The sequence below is a fragment of the Pyrgilauda ruficollis genome, unplaced genomic scaffold (genome assembly GCF_017590135.1).
Source record: "Pyrgilauda ruficollis isolate IOZ18807 unplaced genomic scaffold, ASM1759013v1 scaffold24, whole genome shotgun sequence".
NCBI lineage: Eukaryota > Metazoa > Chordata > Aves > Passeriformes > Passeridae > Pyrgilauda > Pyrgilauda ruficollis.
The window spans coordinates 6,368,820-6,389,975 of NW_024523648.1; the positions used below are offsets into that span (position 1 = coordinate 6,368,820).

The 21,156-nt window shown below is 38.3% G+C and overlaps 2 protein-coding genes across 2 annotated transcripts; both read right to left on the reverse strand.

Moving 5' to 3' along the window:
* Positions 1–2,197: 2,197 nt before the first annotated feature.
* TAAR2 (trace amine associated receptor 2) lies at positions 2,198–3,229 on the reverse strand. Its single transcript, XM_041470023.1, is given in 4 exon segments — positions 2,198–2,560; positions 2,563–2,639; positions 2,642–3,139; positions 3,142–3,229. Coding segments are annotated over 4 exon segments (1,026 nt in total).
* Positions 3,230–9,175: 5,946 nt separating this feature from the next.
* On the reverse strand, positions 9,176–16,818 carry TAAR1 (trace amine associated receptor 1). Its single transcript, XM_041469960.1, has 3 exons — positions 16,735–16,818; positions 12,852–12,979; positions 9,176–10,697 (listed from the first exon to the last, which is right to left on the reverse strand). The coding sequence occupies exon 3, from the start codon at positions 10,591–10,593 to the stop codon at positions 9,592–9,594; it is 1,002 nt and encodes a 333-aa protein (XP_041325894.1). The 5' UTR covers positions 10,594–10,697; positions 12,852–12,979; positions 16,735–16,818; the 3' UTR covers positions 9,176–9,591.
* Positions 16,819–21,156: the final 4,338 nt, after the last annotated feature.

The following is a 21,156-nucleotide window of genomic DNA, read 5'->3' on the forward strand; positions in this document are numbered from 1 at the left end:
CAGAAGGACATGACACACTGAAGCCTCACAGACAGGTCAATATTATTCCCTGAAGATGTGCTGTCTAAGACAAAAGTTGTCACTGTAGGAAATGTAATGTACTGGGTTGACTCTATTTATACTGTATGTTAATGAAGTAATTTTATCATTACTTAAATGTCTCCAATTGCATTGTGTGTCACCAGCTAAACATTTAATACTTACAAGACCTTTCAGAAATACGTAAATATTTCTTTAGAGACTTAGACACCTAACACTTATGTAGCACATTCTTGTGAAACTAACAGAAGGGATTTAAACTCTGCAAAATAGTTGAGTACTGTGGAAAATACTGCTGGCAGCAAACATTGTGAAGACACTTAAAAAGGATCTGTAGTTGTCTCTTAGACTAGGGTTATAATTTTTTGTGCTTCATCATTTGACTCATGGTTTGACTGCTGGGAGGATATCAGGGACCATATATAATTTGTTAGCTTTCAATAAAAACCCACCACGGACTAGTTTTAACACAAAGACAAATCTGGCATGCAAATTTCTCTGAAGAAGGCAGCTTGAGCTGCATGCAGACAATATCTGGCACAGCTGGCTGCAACACAATCTCTGCTACAGAGAGTTCACCTTTCCCTGCCATTGCTGACACACTACAGGCCCTATGTATCACCCCCAAACACTGTGTATCCCACATGGCTCAGCCCCAAAAGTAGAACCAGAAAGTTCCTGGTGACATCTCAGATGTCACCCTGGCCACTAAGGTGTTGTGTGAAAGGTGTTGTATGCAAAGGTTGCCCTCTGCTTCCCCAGAGAGCTGGCCCCCAGGAATGCACTGCAGGAGCAAAACCAGATTAAAACGAGTTTAGAAACACCTGAGGCATCAGCACAGGCTCTGAAAGTCAGGCCTAGGCTGTGTTGGAGATTCAGCTTTCCAGAACTTTCCAGAACAGCAGGTTGATTGCAGTCCCTGGCTGCAATCAACCTGCTGCTCAGTTTTCTTGCTCTCCCCATGCACCGCTCTGGCTGCCCTCTTGTTTAATCCAGGGGTCTCCCTAGGCATGCATGGAGCAATGGTATGGGACAACACATTATCTACCTTGTAGGTGACTAAAGACTTTATTGCATCCAGCTCTGCTCTATTCCCTGGTCTGGCTGTTCAGCCAGTGACAATTGTGCACAGAGAGAGAACTTGTGTCAAATTAAAGACCTTGGGATTTATGTTTCTATTGGGAAAGGTGGGAGCCTTAAACAACATTTCAGAGAAGTCTGTGACCTTCCAGGTCCTTGCTGTCTTAAGTGATTCAGGGCTGGCGTGAAACTTGAATTCTGCAGATCCAAAATAGCACGTGTTCATGTTACCACAGATTCATTTAGAAGTTAGCAAACAAAACAAGCAGCAGCCATCACTGGCATGGCATGCTAGTGCAGATGTGATTAGCCAACAAGTGGATAAACGTGGATGGCTTTTTGGTAGTCACTCTTTAATAAGGGTAGAGTATACACTGTAGGCGTAGTGCAAAAGGTAAGTCAGGGGTACAATTCGTAATAAAAACACTTCAGTGCCTTGCATTCAGTAAAGACAACTCAGTTAAGCTTACTTTAAACATGTAACTGGTGTGAATGCTGACAGTGCTTCTTTCTGATTTCAGAGGGAGGTCAGCATGGCAAGTACTTAAGTTAAAGGTTCCAGTTCAGTGTGAAGGTGTGGTGAGCAGTCAGCAAGCATATTTTATATCTGGAGCCTGATGTCTAAACAAAGACCAGACAAGCACAGAGCTGAGTGGGAGCCATGCTCTGGTTCCCGAGTACTCCTTCCCAAGTACAAAGCACATGGAAGATAAGGGGTAAAATCCTGATTCTATTGTTTTCAGGGGAAAATATTGACTTCAAGCCAAAATTACACTCCCATTCTATTTGCTTGGGAATAGCAGGAGACTATACATCTGCTAATGCCCTCTTCACAAAATGATCCTGGGATACATTCAGTTTAGAGTCATTAAGAGTGAACCCTAAGAAAGACTAGCTGCATAAATACAAGACTAGGTGAAATACTGAGTTTATGGGCTGTATGTAAATAATTTCTGAAATTAAAAAGAATTCTACAGGACTGACTCATAAAATTCATATTACACACATACTGAAACATGAATATTCAGCAATCCAATTTCTTCTTAATTTCTAGAGATAGTCTCACTTATAGACTCACTTACTGTGACTGATCTTCAGATAAAACTTTTACTGTGTGAAAATGTGGATTAAATATTTTACCTTTTAAGATATATTTAAATGTTTTCCTAAACCATGGATAGAAAAATCCATATAGTAATGGATTGCAGAAAGAATTTAGATATCCAAACCAGTTTAGAGAATGAAACAGAGGCAAAGGAGTGGAAAAATTTAAAAATGGATCAATTAAGATTGCAAAAAACCAAGGAAACCAACATATTAAGAAACCCAGCATAACAATACTCAAAGTCTTAGCAGTTTTCCTGTCTTTATTCTTAGAAAGCTCATATTTCTTATTATTTTTTGAGAGCCTGTATGCCTGACTCACTCTGATGTGTGCCTTTGGGAGACAGTAAAAATTTTAACATAAATGCCTATCATAATGCAAGCAGGAACAAATAAACCACTGTAAATAAAAAAAAAGTCCTCCACCATTTGTTGAACATAATCAGGCACAAGCCTTAGCATTTAAGCAGCATTTCATAGCCTTCAATTCCAGAAGCATAAGCTTCTGAGACAACCACACCGCAAGAAAAAGCAACTGGCACTGACCAGCATGCAGCCACTATTCATTTTATGACTGCGACAGTCATAGTGCTGAAATAATGCAGAGGGTGGCAGATTGCAAAAAAACAATCCACGGCAATGGAACAAATTTGGAAAATGGAAGCTAAACTGAGCATCAAGTCAAATCTGTAATGAATCTTGTGGAATATAATCCCCAAAACCCAGCAGTTCTCTACAGACTTCACCATGTTGTAGGGCATAATGGCAAAGCCCAGCAGAAAACCTGTTACAGCCATGGATAAGATGAGGAAATTGGTTGGAGAATGGAGCTGCTTGAAATTTGAGATGGAAATGATTATGGCCAGATTCCCAAAGATGGTGAGAAAGAAGACTGCTGTTATGAATAAATACATTATATTCCCACTGACCTAAAGTGCTCAGGACAGGATCTGTTTCGAAACTCAGAGCAATCAGTCAAATCTTTTAGGACATTTAGAGAAAGCATAGTCAATCCTTTCTGAGACTTTTCTTTCAGAAGTGCAGTCCCATCAACAGATTTAATTTTCACAAGTTTCCAAAATATTTCAAATCCTAAAATGAGAATACAAGGTAAAGTAAGTCAAGAGCATGAGCTCCATAACTAAATGAAATGCAATAATTCAGAGGCAAAATTTCTCTTGTTTTAAATAGGGACAAACTACAAGAAAATATTCTTCTGAAATACTACATGAAATTTAGTAACTGGAAGCTATTTTAAAATTAATTGGAAATAATATTTAAAAAAAGCAGTTGAAAGTTGAAAGACTTAAATTGAAAATTTAATTACCTCTTAAATTAACTAAATTATTTTATAACAGACATTTTATTTTGTATCTGGAGCACTTTGTAAAATATGGTTCTTGTACTATTTATACATCATAATAATAGTGATTTTAAAGTGATAGAAGAAAAACATACATAGAAAAAGAAACCTTTCAAGTCACTTCAATATATAAATATTACATAGGATTTATATGTGTCTTAGAATATTGATATTTTTTCTGTGGGAGAAAAGTTATGTGAGCTGGTATACCTCAGCTTTCTTGAAGGTTTCAGTTAATGAGCTATTCTCAATGCTCATCTTAAGAGTCACAAATCAGTTGCCAAACACTCACTTACCAAATTATTTATGCTGCTGAAATCACCTCCTGTGCACCACAAAGTACCAGCAATGAATGCATCTGATGGAAATCGGTCATAGAATTGGTATGATAAGCAATATTCTTTCCTTTCCTTTCCCTATATATACACCTGTTTTCTATCATTATAATCTCACTGACTAAAAGATTGTGGAGACAGGTTGAGGTTTATCTCCTGGAATAATAGACTGTGGTCCAGCTGCAGTTGTTATAAATGAATACAGTAGTGAATAGTTTCAAGGGGGCAAAAAGTTCCTTTCAATTTTCTGGGGAGAAGCAGACCCATTTCTTCTACCTCTTTTCCTGATAACTTGTTTTGGACAAAGAGCGAATTTAGAAACAGAAGCAGAAAGAGATACTCTTCGCAGCAGTTTAACCCACTTAAAATGAACATGGGAAGCAGCTCAGACCACTGATCTTTTTTCCAATAGGCATCGTCCAGAAATGAAGAAAATACAGAAATTTTGCCTAAAAAGATTAAAAACAGGTATGGGCAGCCAGTTTTATAGGTTAATCCTCCACCTATAAAGAGGGCAGCCTCTTTATAGGCATCTCTTAATAATACCATAAATAAATTCTCTTAGTAGACATTTTTCTGTTTTGCTGTTGCTCTGCAAAACTGCAATGTGTGTTAACAGACAGATCCCTCCTGTAACCTGGCTCAGATCAATGAAAGATGGGGATTTATTTTTATTTTGTGACATTACATTTAATTCCCAATAGACTTTGTGCTAAATATACATATGTAATTTAGGGGTTTACACTGACAGGAGATAAAGAAAGCCAAGTGTCCGTATTCCCAACACCATTATTTTTGTTTGCTGTGTTAATTCCTTTACCCTCATGTTTAGGGGAGCTCTTTTGGCAACTTAAGGTAGACACAAGTCATGTTGTGCCTCATTATTTCCATGCTGGGCTTAAATACTGACTGAAGAGAACTATTTGATTATTTTTTACTAACTGCTTTTATTCCTCTGGGCTGACTTCACTAAAGAAACAACAGCAAAAGACAAGCTCAAGCTTTCTCAAATAACTGTTTTCTCCTGTTGGTAACTGAGGAAGTCCAAAGGATATGGGATGCACTCTCTTTTCAGTGTTCCCTCTCTAAATGACAGATAACTTTTAGTCTGTATGCTAGGAGCACCCGGTGTTTAAGGAAATTGACTTTTCCTATACCTATGAGAAAAAAGAAGTCAAGACATCTAGGAGCAGGCCTCGGAAGTTCCCACTGTATAAGTTACTGTAGATCCAGTCTCTTAAGAAATTAATTTGTTTTACAAAGGGTGTTGTGTAATCATTTCACAGAAACATTTTCAATTACCCATGCAGCTAGTTGGATTTGAAGCGGCAGCATGAAGGTGAAAAGATCCTATTAATAAACCTACAAAGTAGGAAATTAAATGTACCTGGTTATGCTAAACCATGTAACATTGTGCAAGACTCAGTAAATATTATGGGAATTGAATTTCATAGAATCACAGAATTGTTGATGTTGAAAGGGTACATTCTGCCCCATCATCCAGATCATTAATGAAGATGTTGAAGAGGATTGGACCTTGCACTAACCCTTAGGGTAGATCACTAGTTGCTGGCCTTCAACTAGACCATGCCAATGATCAGCACCCTCTGGGCCTGGACAGTTTCCAATCCACTTCACGGTCTTCTCATCCAGCCCATCTTTCATTATTTTCTTTGTGAAAATCTAATGAGAGACAGTGTTGAAAGCCCTCCTGAAGACTAGGTAGATAATAACAACGGCACTTCCTTTGTCTACCAGGCCAGTCAATTCATCATAGAAGTTAATAAACTTCAGTCTTTGTCTAATGGAAACAGATTAGTCAAAAAGTGCTTACAGGCAAACACAGTCTTTTTCTGAATTAAGTCTTCAAGTGCAATGTGTGGAAGTAGCATCGTAGATAATGAAGATTATCATAAAATCTGCAGAAATAGAAGAATTTAATAGAACACCTTGTCTAATGTTTGACTGCATCCAGTATGTTTTCCCTTGTTGAATGGATATTAATGCATTGTAGAGGACAGAGACTGCACAGTGTGGAATGCCTAGATGAGTTAATGACTTAAGAAAAGCCATTAAAGCAATATTTATGCATTTTGACAGCTCATTTTTTTTCTGTTTGAAGAGTTCACTAAAATATTTTTTTAATCTAGGAATTTAAAATACTCCTTTTTGGAGTTACTCTTTCCTTTTTGAGCTTTCCAGAAGGATCTTGCTTGGGCAGTTGGGGCTTCTCCTCTTTTCCCATCCTCCTGCTTCTGGTATGGGAGTGACCATGAGATTTGGACACAGGTGGCATGACCATGCATGAGGTGCTACATCAAACCATGCACTAAGGCAGGATACAGGCAGCAGTTCAGGACTCTGAAAGTTGCTGTCAGTTTTGTACAAAGCGCGGAAAGAAGGTAACATTGCAAATGGTCCTCACTGGTGACAAAAGGAACAGATGTAAGTTTACTGGTGAAACAGAGCCTTTCTGGAATAATTGCATTGCACAAGTTTTTGGGGAAGTCAAAATATTTGAAATCATCAACAGGAGAATAATTTGTTTTGCAAAGGAAAGTGTTTAACAAGGTCACTAATCAAATGTGTTGATAGGGAATTTGACAATACCCTTTGCACTTCATTTGCATTATGATTCTTTGAGATTGCAGTAAGGTATATTCTGCTCCACCAGATCTAACTCATAATCTGATTAGACAACAGCATCAGGCATTTTTCTTATGCTTTCCTAATTTATTAATGTCTTGAGTTCAAATAGAGTCCCTGTGCCCTCATTAACACATCTAATTTGCCTCACCCCAACACTGGGAAATAGACTTACACAGTCTGTGATTAGAGCTAATGAGAGAAAATAACCTGGGACTTCATTACAGTCACTGTGCCAGACAAGGCTCTCAGTAAATAGAAGGCAAGGAGGCTCTTTGGGAAAGTGCCACCTTTAAGTAACAGGACACCAGAGGAAAAAGGTATTTCGGAAACTTTCTGAGCTGGGCCATGCACAAAGCTGGCTTATATTTTAGTTTATTAAGAACAAAGAAGACAGCCTTCTAGGGGTGGTTGAAGCACACCAGCAATCTGTATGTGGAAACATACAGATTTATTCTTCTGCAGAGAATAAATATTGGTGACACCTTGGCTAGACTGGCTTGCCCAGAGAGTTTTTCATTTGTACACTGAAAATTTCTTTTACTATTTCCCCTTACACTAAATGGATTATGATGGTCCTATCCAGCCCAATGTTTGGATGCCCTCTCTACTGGTTTTGGCTGGGAAAGGGTTAATTTTCTTTTTAGTAGTTTGTGTGGTGTTGTGGTTTGGATTTGTGATGCAAGCAGTGTTGATAACACACACACAATCCCCATTTAAGCTAAGACTGAGCAGTGCTTACACAGTATTAAGGTTTGAGTAGCCTGGGGGTGCACAGCAATTTGGGTTCAGTTTATCTGAACCCAGCTGACCAGAGAGATACTCCACACCATATGATGTGCTCAGCAATAAAAACCTTGGGTGAAGAAGGAGGAACTGGGGTGTTGGGAGTTATAGTGGTTTTTTTTTCCAAATAACTATTACACAAGGTGGAGCCTTGCTTTCCTCAAAATGGTTGAAAAACTGCTTTGTGGGTGGGAAGTAGTGATACGTTCCTTAATTTGCTTTACTTGCATGCATGGCTTTTGCTCTACCTATTAGACTGTTTATATCAGCAATTTTTCTCACTTCAGGAATGTGGCTATGGCTTCTATGGATTTATAAGAATTAGCTTTGCAGTAGGGTCCAGGCACTGTCTGCAGGGACATGCTCTATTTGAACTACAGTCTGTCCTGCAAGCAAGTTGGGATCCTACTCATTCATAAACTCCTCCTGCAACCAGAAAACAATGCCTGAGAGATACCACAGGTTATGAAAAGAAAATTACCAACTGCAAGCTCTACAGCTTGCAGCTGAAATTTCAGCTGTACAGCTGAAATTGTCTGGAAACACAGTAATATTTCCAGATTTTCAGGGAGATAGGGCTGTAAGGAATAAAGGGAAAGAAACAGCTTTGTTTACTTCCCGAAGGGACTACATTAACATGTGCTGATTTTACTATACTTTAAAATGCCTTAGATTGTATTTGTCATAGAGGATCTATCTTTCCTTCAATCTAAGTTATGACCAGACAAAAGGAGGTATCACCTGGCAGCACTTCTGAAATTGTTACTTCATGAGAGATCAAAGTGTGGAAGTGATCACATATTTTATTTCAGAAAGTAACACTGTGAGGGCAAGAATGTTAATTACAGCTGGGCCAGACTCACTGGAAATGAAGGAAGAAAATAATTACCTATTATTTATTAGAAAGAGATTTTTTAAAAATTTATCTTGCTTTATTTTTGTGAGATTAAGTATTAAAGCAGTCATGTTGTCATTAGCAAGGAAGCAGAGTAGAAGTGCTGATGTGGTGTACATTTCATTGTTCCTTTTTATGCCATTTTTAAGAGGGCAAACTTTACAAAATGGCAATGAAACAGTAATATACACAATTTCAGATCCTGATACTTTGCCCTGCTGAAATGTATAATCACTCAATTTTTAATCTTTTCAGCATAGAGTGCTTCAGTACTCCATAAAGTACAGAAAACAAAGACAAGATACAAATATGATGCACTTTTACAAGGAACACGAATGGAGGACATTCTGCTGAGTGTAGCTCTTACTTCAGTATAGAGTCATCAATTTCTCTCCATGGTCTCTTAGATACTGATCATTTCCTACCCACTCCCAGTACTGTTCCTTCATGATTCAGCTGAGTTCAACCACAGGATTTCTTCACAGTTCTCTATATGCTTTCCTCGAAAGCTCTTACAGCATTGCATGAGACAAAATAACAACACGCCCAAGCTAAAAAAATGTTCTCTAAGATGCAACTTAGCAAATAATGTTTTACATCTAAACATTCATTAGATAGACATCATTTTCTGGCATTCTCAGGTGCAATGCAGCTTTTTTGCAATTGCTTTTCACTTCAAACTTCATATATTTTCTTGTCTTTGATCTTGTTAAACACGCTTTTGATCTCATTAAGCAGCAAAGCCTTTAAGTGGCAAACTCATAAGTGACAAGTACTAGCTGAAATGGAAACAGAAAGAGCAACACAACCTTTCTCTGTCTCACCTTCCCTCCATGAACTGTACGGGTATGGCTGGTTATTGGCCTGCTCTGCACACATATGGAAAGGGAAGGACAAAACTTAGAGAGCTTTGGGTTATTAGCCAAAGATGCCAAGAAATCCAGAGGAAAAGGTTTCTCTGCTCTTTCTAGAGGAGAGCACAAATGAACACAAATATTGTAATATAAACATACCTTGTTCAAGAAATTAACCTGTTGCATCAAAATATTTTTTTAATTATGAAGATTTTAATTATGGGATATAAACTGCTATAAGTTTTTTTAAATGCAACTCTTGCTCTTCTGTGCATTGCAAATAAATAGATACAATCAAAACACCACATGTGAAATCTAATCTGGAATGAAAGAATACATAAAGCACAATGGTTGCTTATCTGCTTAAACTACATTTTGTAAATAGGCAAAAAAATTTTGGAAGGAATTTCCTTCCTTCACAGCTCTTATATCTGGGAGTTCAGCCTCCAGGCAAAAGTTCAAAGCATGAATCCAACTGTTTAAAGCATGTTAGTCTGAGAACAAATGAGTCCTGGAAGAGTCCTGTTGAAAAACTTTTCCAAACAGAATAATCTTCAATGCCCTGCGAAACCACATGTAAAAAAATGCATAAACAATTGGGTTAAGAGTAGAATTTAAATAGCCAAACCAAACCAAGGCATCAATGAGAACAGGAGGTATCACGTAATTCATAAATGGATTGGTAGCTGTAAAGAAGAAGAATGGAGTCCAGCAGATGAGAAATGCTCCCATTATGATGCCTAAAGTCTTAGCAGCTTTCCTTTCTCTGCAGAATGAAATGTGGTGCTTCATTTCAAATTGCATTTTTTTTCTGCTAATTGCATTGATGGATCTTGCCTGCTTTTTGGCTACAGAGTATATTTTCCTATAGATGTACAGCATAACAAACCCAGGGATGTAAAAAGACACTATGGAGGCCACAATTCCTGAAGTTTCACTAAAAATGAGAAAGCATCCTCCTGCACAGTAGACATGATTATAAATCTTTTCTGCCCCTTTCAAGTTTAGGTCTAGAAAAATCATCCCAAAAGCAAAAGCAGCAGGGACCATCCAGCTTATACATACCATGACCACGATGACAAAAGTATTTATCTTTGATTTGTATCTTAAAGGGTCACACACAGCATAGTAGCGGTCTATGGATATGAAGGAAAGATGGAAGATAGAAGCTGTGCTCAGCATAATGTCCATGCTCGAGTGGATCTTGCAGAAGAACTCCCCAAAATACCAGCAGTGCTCAACAGAGCGTACCATACTGCAAGGCATGATGAAGAATCCCAGCAGGAAGTCTACCATAGCCATTGAAAGTATCAGGAAATTTGTCGGCGTGTGAAGCTGCTTGAAATGTGATATTGAGATGATAACTGTCAGATTTCCAACCACTGTGGCCAGAATAATGCAAACCATGAAGATGTACATGGAGATACGGATGCTGTTTGACCAGGTGCTCCTTATGCAAGAGCTATTTACAGATTCACAGCACAATTGCATCCTTACTGGGGTCTCAAATCCACGTAGCTATGTAGCCCACGTACTGTTTTTCCCAATTCTAAGGTATGTTTATGACTGATTTTCCACTTTCTAGATGGGAAGAGCTGCAGAGAGGAAAACAAAAGAGCATTGTAAACACCTTCATTTGGTTGGATGTGCAGGAAATTCACATTTCATTATTTATGAAGGATGAAAGTATTTTGTAATTACGTTTAGCAAAATGACACTTTTATCATCTGACTTCCCTGAAAATGGGAATCCCCTTTGATAAAATAAACTGCATAATGGGTTGTCCTCACACCAGGACAGCAGTGACTCTGAGAGGCCTGCACGGGGCAGTGCCTTGTCAGTGGGCAGATGAAATATTCAATATTTCAATATTTCAATATTTCAATATTTCCTGTTTCTGTTTTCAGTTCTAGTCTTCATCTATATTAGCTGGAGTACTCTATCTCCACTTTGCTCTTGAAATTCAGTAATTTTAAATTCTGAAGCTCCCTCAACTTCTTTTTGGATACAGAAATCTAAAACCTATGAGTCTAAATCTAAAACAGAAGGGCTAAAGCTGAAGAATCCATGCGTGACCTCTCCTCCAGCCCTGCTCTGATAGTGATGACTGGACAGATCAAGTTTTACTGGAAGATCCTTGCAGGCTCTAGCTGTAAATAGAGATGCGAGAAAAAGATCTCAGAAAAGAAAAAAAAAATTCTGCCCTTTTGCTGACAAAATAAAATGGAAGAATCTGACTAATCTAAAACGTTATCTGCTGTATAAGCAAATGGTTTTTTTCTGTTGAGCTCTAGTTTTTTTTTCAGGAGTATAGCATTACTATGAGTATTTACTATATTTGTCTGGTTTTTTGGCTAAGGCACAATCATGGAGAGAAGCATTCTCAGAACATAGGTTTAGTTTGCATCCAAGGACACAAACACCGCTGTCCTCTTGTGTAGGCAGTAGCATGTCCCTCTTGCAAGTTGCTCTTTTTAAGAAAACTTTTAATGACAGTACTTTATGCACTTGGCAAGCAATATTTATTTTTGAAAAATCTTTCTTTTAAATAACAGAAACATAGTGTTATTATGAAAAAATAGAGATCATTAGCATATGTTGTTCAGTACCACTATCATTATGGTATGAAATGGTTGTCAGAAAAATACTGACATGGCAATTCAGCCAGTACTGATTTAACCCACTTGCTTTGGGATTTAGCTGCCTCTGGTTATTCTGGATAGAACACAATTTAAAAAATAATTTCTTTCCCATACTAAACCAAATGTAATTACAAGCCCACCATGGCACTGGAAACTGAATGAACATAGACAAAGAACTATGGCTAGCAAAACCTTGACAGCTGCAACTAGCAACCAGCCTATGTTATACAGAGGGATTTTGCAAGTAGGGCCAGACAGGGGCACCCAAGTGCCAGGGACAAGGTTCACCCAAAGTCACTGTCAAGAGTGGGGAACATACAGAGTGTGAGTATATTTATGTACTGTTTGGGGTGTTTTTCACTTCCCCTTTTTTCTGCCTACTAATATTTAACACCATCTCTGCTCTGTTTCACCTCATTTTAATTATCACTTCATATACCTTTTCTTTCCATTTTTGTCAGTCTCTTCATGTTTCTTTTCCTGCCTGTCATTCCTTCTTTCAGCACGTTTGTACCTGAGGCCAGATGACTATTTACTAACTCAAATATTCAATTTTCACAGTAGAAAGACTTAAACACCAATTTAAAGGTATCTACTGGGCATCATTGTAAATGTGTCACACAGATTTTGAACTTCATTTGTTCTGTATTAAAGTATAAATAAATTAAATTATTGTATTAAAACAGTCTATGAAGTCAAAAAAAAAAATTAACATGCTATCTCTAATTTTCCTTAAGATTTAAAATATTAATAACTTCCCTCTGTTTTCTGATAGATCAACTGTTTAGCCTTAAAGAAATATGATCTGCCCTGAAAACAGGTTTTCTTAAATAAAAAAAAAAAAAAAATCAGGAGTTTTTTTTTTAAATAAAAGAAAGTAGAAACTCCAGCCAAAGGACAGAAAAAACTGAGATCAAGTGTGTGGCTTTGCATTACATGGAAAATAAATAAATCATAACACATGTGGCAAACTGTTCAGGTGAGCTGAACTCTGAAGAAGTTTTGAAGAAGAAAGCATAATATTTTCCTTCCATATATAGTCACAAAGGTTAAAATTAATAAAATGGAAATACAAAGAAGCATACTTTTGAAAACCTCTTCTCTTACCTTTGTCACTTCATTCTGGGTAGAAGTCTGCTCCTGACACTCATTTGTTTTCTACTGTTTGAGTGGCACTTCTTCCTTTTAAAGACCATCTCAGAAGGCAGCTGATCCTCTTCACCACCATTACAGTTCTGGGTAACACAAATTTTGAGAGAACAGGCTTTTAATCCACAGCTGGAGGAGCTCCAGAAGCTCCCGCGTGTTACTGGGGCATGCTGGTGTGATGGACAGCATTCTGGGCTGTTTGACTCAGTGGCAGCTGTTGGTGTGAATAGTAGCTCAAACTGTTTATTTTGTCATCCACATAGAGAATAAAATAGTGGCTGGAGCTCCCATACTGGCTTAATGGGCCTTATCTATAGGTAAATTGAATTGATTTTAAGTACTTGTTTGATTTAAGTAAACTTAAGTTTACTTGTTTGATTAAATGTTACAGTCATATTGTGAGTGGCCCAGTATTATCTAAGCAAAGAACAAAAGACACCATGTAGTCTACCTCCCGTAAGCTTTTAAAATATAGCAAAATACATAAGTATAGGTTGGTTACAGCAGCATGTAAGATTTCCTTGGAAAGGTATAATGTAGACAGAGTGACATGTTGTGTATCTACCAGCCTAGTCATTATTACTGAACAAACAGGTTTAATCTATCTATCTGTTAGCTCACCGGCTAACAGCTATTTGCAAGATATAACTATTGAAAAAGTGTTTTAAATAAACACCTTCTATTGGCTGTACCAGAGTCACAGATGAGAAGCATCAATTTTTTGCTCCACAAAGGACCATGTAGCCTTTTAAAACAGTGATACTGCTAAATGTAAAAAAGCGTTACTGTGATGACCATCAGGTAAAGCCCAGCTAAGCTGGGTGCCTCGAGGGCATATGCAACAAGGTGGGTTAAGATACTATTGCAAATTCTTCTGATGACCTGGGTTAGCTACTTCATTATGTTGTGTGCACAAAAAACAAAATGGGTGCATACAACTCAGATCTTTTATTAATTTTTTTTTTTTTTGAGGCTGCTCTCATATACGGACTGAGGTTTTGCACTACAAGATTCTCTTTGCTGTAAAAAGAGAGTTTGACAACTAAAAAAGTGCAGAAACAATGATCAGGCTAAGAGAGAAATCACTGGAGAGTGTTGAGAGGATATGTTTAGGAGAAGAGTCAGGTCCAATTCTTCAGAGCTGGTGAAAAGTGGAAAAGACATATTAGGTCCCAAATACTGGTCTGTGAAAGAGGCCTTCACCCTCCTGAGATGCACAGAGCCAGGCACTTCTCTTTGAGGAGTGAAGGTTTAAGCTTTGGTAACTACTGTCTTGACACATAAGCATTTTACAGGAAGGTAAAATTTAGGGGAACAAACCCATGTTACATTACCCTGTACAACTCGTTGTCATAAACAAGTCTGGCAGCCAGCTCATTAGGGGCACTCAGTCCAAGGCCATCCATGCATGCACACAGGGGCTATCCTTCCATGCTCCACACTCTTGAGTAACACAGGGCACAAACTCAAGGGCATTTTCTGGAGTGGCAGCTCTGCTTCAAGTGCTTGTTCCAGAGGCAGCAACCTGCAAAGCTCTGGGGGAACCCCTGGGGCTGGGGTTCCCCTGCCCTGAGCAGGTGTGCCCTGCTGCAGAGGGGCAGGCAGCCAGCCATGGAGGGTGGGTTTTGCTTTGTTTGCTCTGTGCCCAGGCTCTGTGTCTGGTCAGGGAGCGCTTCCCTCCATCTCCTGGCTTGCAATAAAGTTGCACCGCAAGACGCACACACATCGGAAAGGAGTGAACCACAGATCTAGGGGGAGCTGTGAGCATGGGAATGGTGGCATTTAACGGTGTTTTGGCTGAAATGAACGTAAAACAAGAGGTTTTGATATAGCAAGATAATTAAGTAATTAATCAGGCCAAATTGTCAACTAATTTAGAGTGAGAAGGAACACAGTGGTAACAATCTTTCACTCTGTTGGTGTAGATGCTTCAAACAGGCATTTTCTTGTGCCTTAATGCTGATATGGAAAAAATATTCCAAATATTTATGTCATTAAAATATTCTCAGACTTGCTCCTTAAAATATCAAAGAGAAGCATGCCAAACTCTATTTTTATGAGAACTCAAAGCACTTACCAAATTGTCAGTGTTTAGCAATCTTTTGAATCTGTAGTATAGTAAAGCAGTTATACATCAAAATTCAAATGAAAAACTTTTGTACAAAATTGTTGCTGTGTTTTTTTTTTCCTAAATAAAATTATATTTCTGCAATAATTAGTTTTCATAGTTTTGGAAAACAAAAAAAAGAGAGATGTCACAATGTCTAGAATACTGTGGATCATCTACTCTCCTTGTTTGTTTGTCTTTAAAACATAAAGCAATAAAAATGGAAAACAGCACAGAAGGGAATGGAAATAACACTTTTTCAGACATAAAAACTATTCGAAAAATGTGTTGAAAATTATCATGCCCTTTTTACACAAAACTGTGGAAGGGACACTGGAAGTGGGAAAGAACAGAAAAGGACTTGAGAATGAAAATTATTACTGTGAAAAAAAATGTCAGGAGAGCACTGGTTTCTACTGTGATTCATTTAGCTTGCATTTCTGTGGGTATTGTTGGGTCAATCAGCGGAAAGTTTCTCATTTTCACACAATTAATTTTTAAAACTGTTTCTCTGTTAGGGGAACCATGGAGGCAGTAAGGTGACCCTATGGCTGAAGAGGAGTTTTGAATAGTGTATAGCTCCACTTATCTTGTATGCATTTCTCAGAAGAAAAAAAAACAAAAGAGCACAATATTAAAAAAAAAATTCCCAATAAGCTAGTAGTACAAAATAATTATTTCTTTATAGGGGTTAAACAAGAAGATCTGGCAACTACTAATCTGAATGCTACTTCTGCAAACGTGGTGCAGTTCCACTCAAGACAGTCTGAAATTAGCCCAGATTTGTACCAGAGGAATTTGGAGAATAGATGAGATGATTGAGCTGTAAACCTTTCCCACGGTTTCTATTCCTAGTTTTCAGTAGAAAATATAATTTTTCCTTGCCAAGTAAAGCCAGCTGTTTATACAGAGAAATGCAATGTTTGTACTCTTTCTGCAAGTATAGTACTTAGGCTAAGGACTATAAATCCAAACTCCAACATGAATACAAATCTCTGAAATGCACAGAGGAGTAAGAGATTCCAAGAAAATAATGTTTTAATGGCAAAGCAAAACATATCTATCCAAAGCCAAAAAATTATCTCCACACAGGGTGAAGGATTCTACATATTTGGTAGTCTCAGTAAGTAGTGCCATAAAGTGGTCCAGTGCCTTCATTCTGCAGCAAAAGCTTCTCTCAGGGCTCCTGAGGGCAGGAGCAGCCCCTTGCCTCTCACTCCAGCAGGGCAAGGGAATCTTTGCAGCTGCTGCACAGAGCAGAGGCACAGCAGGGCAGGTCCCTTGTGCCTTGCCAGTGCTTCTTTGCACCCATCAATCCAACAGGAATGAACTGCAGTTACTGACTGTAACTGCTTTGTTGATATTGGTTGGCTTCTGAACACCACCTCCAAAAAGAAGGCAAACACAGAGGAGAGAGGCACTGAACAGTGAAAAGGTACGATCCCATTCTGCATCCTTATGGCCCTCTAATAACTTCACAGAAAGGAAAGAACCTTACTCTGAATTCATAGCTGTGTGTGAAAAGAGCTTTGCCCTAGCTATGTTTCTCTTTCAGCCATTGGGAATGAGCAGCTTTTAAAATCATACTTTAAATCATACTTACTGCTGTTGGTGCTATTGCTGTTCGCTACAGAAAGAACTGTGCAGAATAACAACCATTATCTTCAGTGCTAACACTAGGAGATTAATCTTTGAGAGAAAATTAGATCCCAGACTAGCAAATCAGCTGCTCACCATATTTCAGACTGCACGACTCGGAGATGATACGGCACAGGAGTCACTTCCTCATCACCAGCCGGCGCAGGCTGCAGATACAGCATGGAACTGACTCATCCCACACCAATTCTCCCAGCTAAGTGGCTGCATGCTTGGTCTGACTGGTTCACAGCCTGCTGGGAAAATCTCATCAACAGGATGACGTAAATCTTAAATATCCAGAAAAGATAAGCATGTAATAGTGGCTTGTGCCATTAGTGTATGCAAAGATGAAACAATTTGGAGTAAGCTAAAGCCAGGCTTCTTTCATGAAAAGAAACATGCAAAGTGAAGGAAATGTTTGTTGTGGTCAAGGAATAGATGGAGCTAATAGCACTGAACTGTTTTTAAGATCATCCAATATTTCACTTACTCATTTCAGTTTTGTGTAATGTTGACAAATTTTAACACTTTCAGTTATCTTTAAAAATTTGATTTGCCTATCCCAGAGTGGATATTTCCCAAAAGCTCAAAGCACAATACTTTGACAGTGTCTGACGACAAGACTGATTAAAAGACATTGTTTTCTTTTAAAGAAAAATTTTACTAGCTGCTTATTTATGATGCTCAGGTGTTTATATGATGTGCTTTGTAGCAGGGACTTAAGAGCTTTCCTATTTATATACTTTTACCATACCAGAGAACTATACCTGCAGCTCAATGACAGCATCCCCCATCCTCAAACAATAGTTTGTGTATTGCTGTGGAACCCAAGAAGGAGCATCCTTCCAGGAAAAAAAAGTAACTCCAGAGAAAAGAACTGACCCACTTTGGGTCGGTTTGTGTGTGTCATTCGGTGGGCTTCATTGGTGGAGAGCCAGGCCTTTCAGCTCCTGCTCCCCAGAGGTTTCTCTGAGCCTGTAGCAGGACCTGTGGGGCTCAGGCTGCTACTTCTCCCCTGAGTATTTGGGGTTGGGATAAGCTTGGAACTTAGGAAATTATGATACTGGTAAGGTGGCACAAAGGACATGAGGCTGAACAAGAAGAACAACTCATGGTGAAATGAAAGTCTTGAAATGTCACATTGTGGTCTGGAAGTGTGACTACTCTACTGGAAGCCACTGAGCACTAAAATTGCTAATAAAGACTTACATGTCAATAAATTATATCTTCTAGCTTGTCTTCTCATGGACTGTTCTCTATTCCTTTCACAAATGCTTGATTTGACTACAGTAGACACATGCTATTTTCCCAGAAATACTGAATCTGACTGTTTCTGGTAGTCCTTTTGCAACCCAACAGGCTGCAGATGCCAGTGCTAATGCACTGTGGGCCATTTTTTAAGGGGGCAACCCACCTTCTGCAGCCATTTCTTGCTGTAGGAAGCAGCGATGCTGTGCATGAACACCGGTGGTATCATGACACTGCAGAAACAGCAACACAATTAGTGCAGAAATTACCAGTGCCAGAGGCTGTGTCCTTTCTTGCTGGACCTTTGCTCAGGAAGGCATGCCTGGGCAGCCCATTTTTTCACCAGAAAAGCTTTAATTATCTTTTCAGTAGGTGCTATATATCAATTGAATACCAGGTCACTGAAGAAGAGGTAAGGGTGCACTGAAGTAGAATTGAACTTTATTTATGACTTGTTATCGAGTCCTTACTAACTGGCTAGCTCCTGCCAATACACAAGACACTTAGAGGGAACAGGTGGCAGCAGGAGGTTCAGCTGTTTAAATGTTCCTCTACCATCTTGCATAGGCTTTTGTTCATGCAGGTGAGGACTGATGAAGAGAAAGCATCTCTCTCTTCTCCTCCCTCCCTTTTTTATCCCCTGGAGTCCATTTTGTTCTTATCTGCAATTCTCCCTTCTACTTGCAAATGATTGTAAGTCATCAAGATCTAATGATGAGCCTTGGCAAATCAGGGAGGAACACAGGTCACGTCCTTGGTGACAGAAGGGGCAGCCATCTATAAGAAAAGGCTCAGCAGAAAACAACTGGCATTGTAAGACAGTGTATTGTATTGGCAAAATACATGAGTGGTTACATTCACTGTTACACAACCTTCAAGTACAAGAGGTTTCTGGTTTTGATTAGTCTAATGCTGAGCTTGGAAGAATTCCTGCAAACAGAGGTTAATGTTAACATGAATAAACAACCAAAAGGCCTAGTGTAACACAAAAGATAGTCTCATAAACTCTTCAACAAAATAAATGTTTAAGTCTATTGCTAGGTAATGATGATTGATTAAACTTGAGCTTTTATATACACACAATCCTCATACATACAGCCATCTGATACTCTTAAGGTACAGCTAATTGACACTAGTTATGAAAAGACCTCACATATTTTTTTACTCACACCTGCTAAAAGCTTTCTGCCTTTCAGCCTAGCTACCAGGAAGTACCTAATTATTTATTAATGGCCATGTTTTTACAGTTTGCTCTTCCCTCCTGTAAATAAGTGTCAGACATATTTTATTTCTTCTTAGACAAGAATAATTCTTCTTTTTAAAACAATGTTCCCATTAATGAATTACAAGAATAATTCTTCTTTTTAAAACAATGTTCCCATTAATGAATTACAATGTGTTTTCACCATTTGTTTATGGTAGTTATTGCAGCCAACTTGGCATAAGGACATCTCTGAGAAAATTGGAGAAGACAACCACTTAACAAGAAGGGGATGGGAAGAAAATAAAGGTTTGTACATTTTTTGGATCAATTTTTGTACACTTTGTAAACTGGTGATAAACTAAGGTACTGGGAATATCACAGGATCAGCGCACCTAACTTTTGTCAGGATGGGAGCTATATCAGTAACTATCTCTAAACTCTTCAGGGCAGAGTTGATGATTCCCAACCTCAACCAAACCCAGACAAGTTGTGTGAGACCCTCCATGCAGAGGGAACTGAAAAAAATCCACAGATCATGACTGTTTGAGTTCAAAGCTAAACGTAGAACAGCTCTGTTTCTGCAGATGCACAATCAGTAGATGCAAACTGAATGTAGCCACCACTGTTTTTAGTGGTAGTATAGCAAACTCACTGCCCACATTTGACTTTATTGGACCTCAATGAAAAGAGCATTAAGTCAAGATTTCTGGCTCCTACTGGAGGCAAAATAAAAGGAAGGGAGAGATTTATGTATTATGTAGCAGCACTTAGCCAGCACAGGAATAAATGCTATATGGAAAACTTAGGTCTCTGAAAAGCATGGGAGAGTGTATCCTAAAGAGTCTGTAAGTAACATGGCAATGGCATAGGCCTAGAGTTCACTGTACTTTCTTTGCTCAACTTTATGAAAACTGTCTGTCAGTACTATATTTTGTCTATGAATTTCATAAACATTGCAGAATAAAGGTTAGGTTTTTCCAAACTCATCCATAAGTTTGACAAGAAAGTCTTGCCTGAACCACCCCTCTCTCCCCCCAACAATGAATTTTCCTTAGAGAGCCCTAAAACTAGAAATGAATAGACCTTTTTCAGTTTACAAAAATCAATCTCAGATGGCTGGAAAACACATCAAGGTGAATTGCAAAGTAGAAAAATAACCATCTTATAAAAAAGTGATCTTAATGTTTCTATGTATTTGACTTTGGTAAGTTCAAGTGTGTCTCATACTCCTAATGTTCATTTAGAAATAAATGTCAAAAATTGCTGTTACAAAAGTCATCACTTGCTCTTGAAGACTATCTCAAAGGTATTCAAATTATTTTTTTTAGTTTTATGTTATTATATTTTTCAGTACATAAGCTGGGTGATCAACTGTATGCAAATATTCATTCTCCCATTTTTCTGAAGGGGGATTTCCTAAAGATTGACAATATGTTTGACATTAAAATCTATCCCTGCTTTGTATACTCATTAATCTTGTATCCTGACATTATCACAGCTCCCAGACTATGAGGTTATCGATCAATTTTAACAATAGAAGCAGCAAATGAAGATGGATAGACAAAGTTAAAATCATGCAGTTACAATGCATTTCCTATATTGTATGTATTTGTAGTAGAAATTCCCTGCTGCCATGAGAATATCTGAACAGAAAATGGATTATTTCCCTTGAAAATTTCTAGTAATGAGAGGCTACAAGAAATATTTTAATACTTTCACAACTGTTAAATTTTTTTCCCAGGCTGAAAGAGAAAATAACATTGTGTTGTCAACATGCAGTTTCTGTTTCACCATTCAGCTGTGTCTGATTCACAGACAGACAACACTTGGCAATGCTGTCATGCTCATCTGTGGCTTCAGTAGGAGGTGGTTGCAGTGTTAAAAGATTAATTTTTAGAAGGTGTACCATAATTACTTCTCTGTTGGGGCTCCATGACATCTCATGGTCCATCACAAGCCACAAAGAAGCATTTCTGTATTAGCTGTTGTAAGTCTTACAATAACTGCTGCTCTCTTTATTGACCTATGCAAGCTATTTCTCTTTTTCAACTTTGTTGCTCTGATGG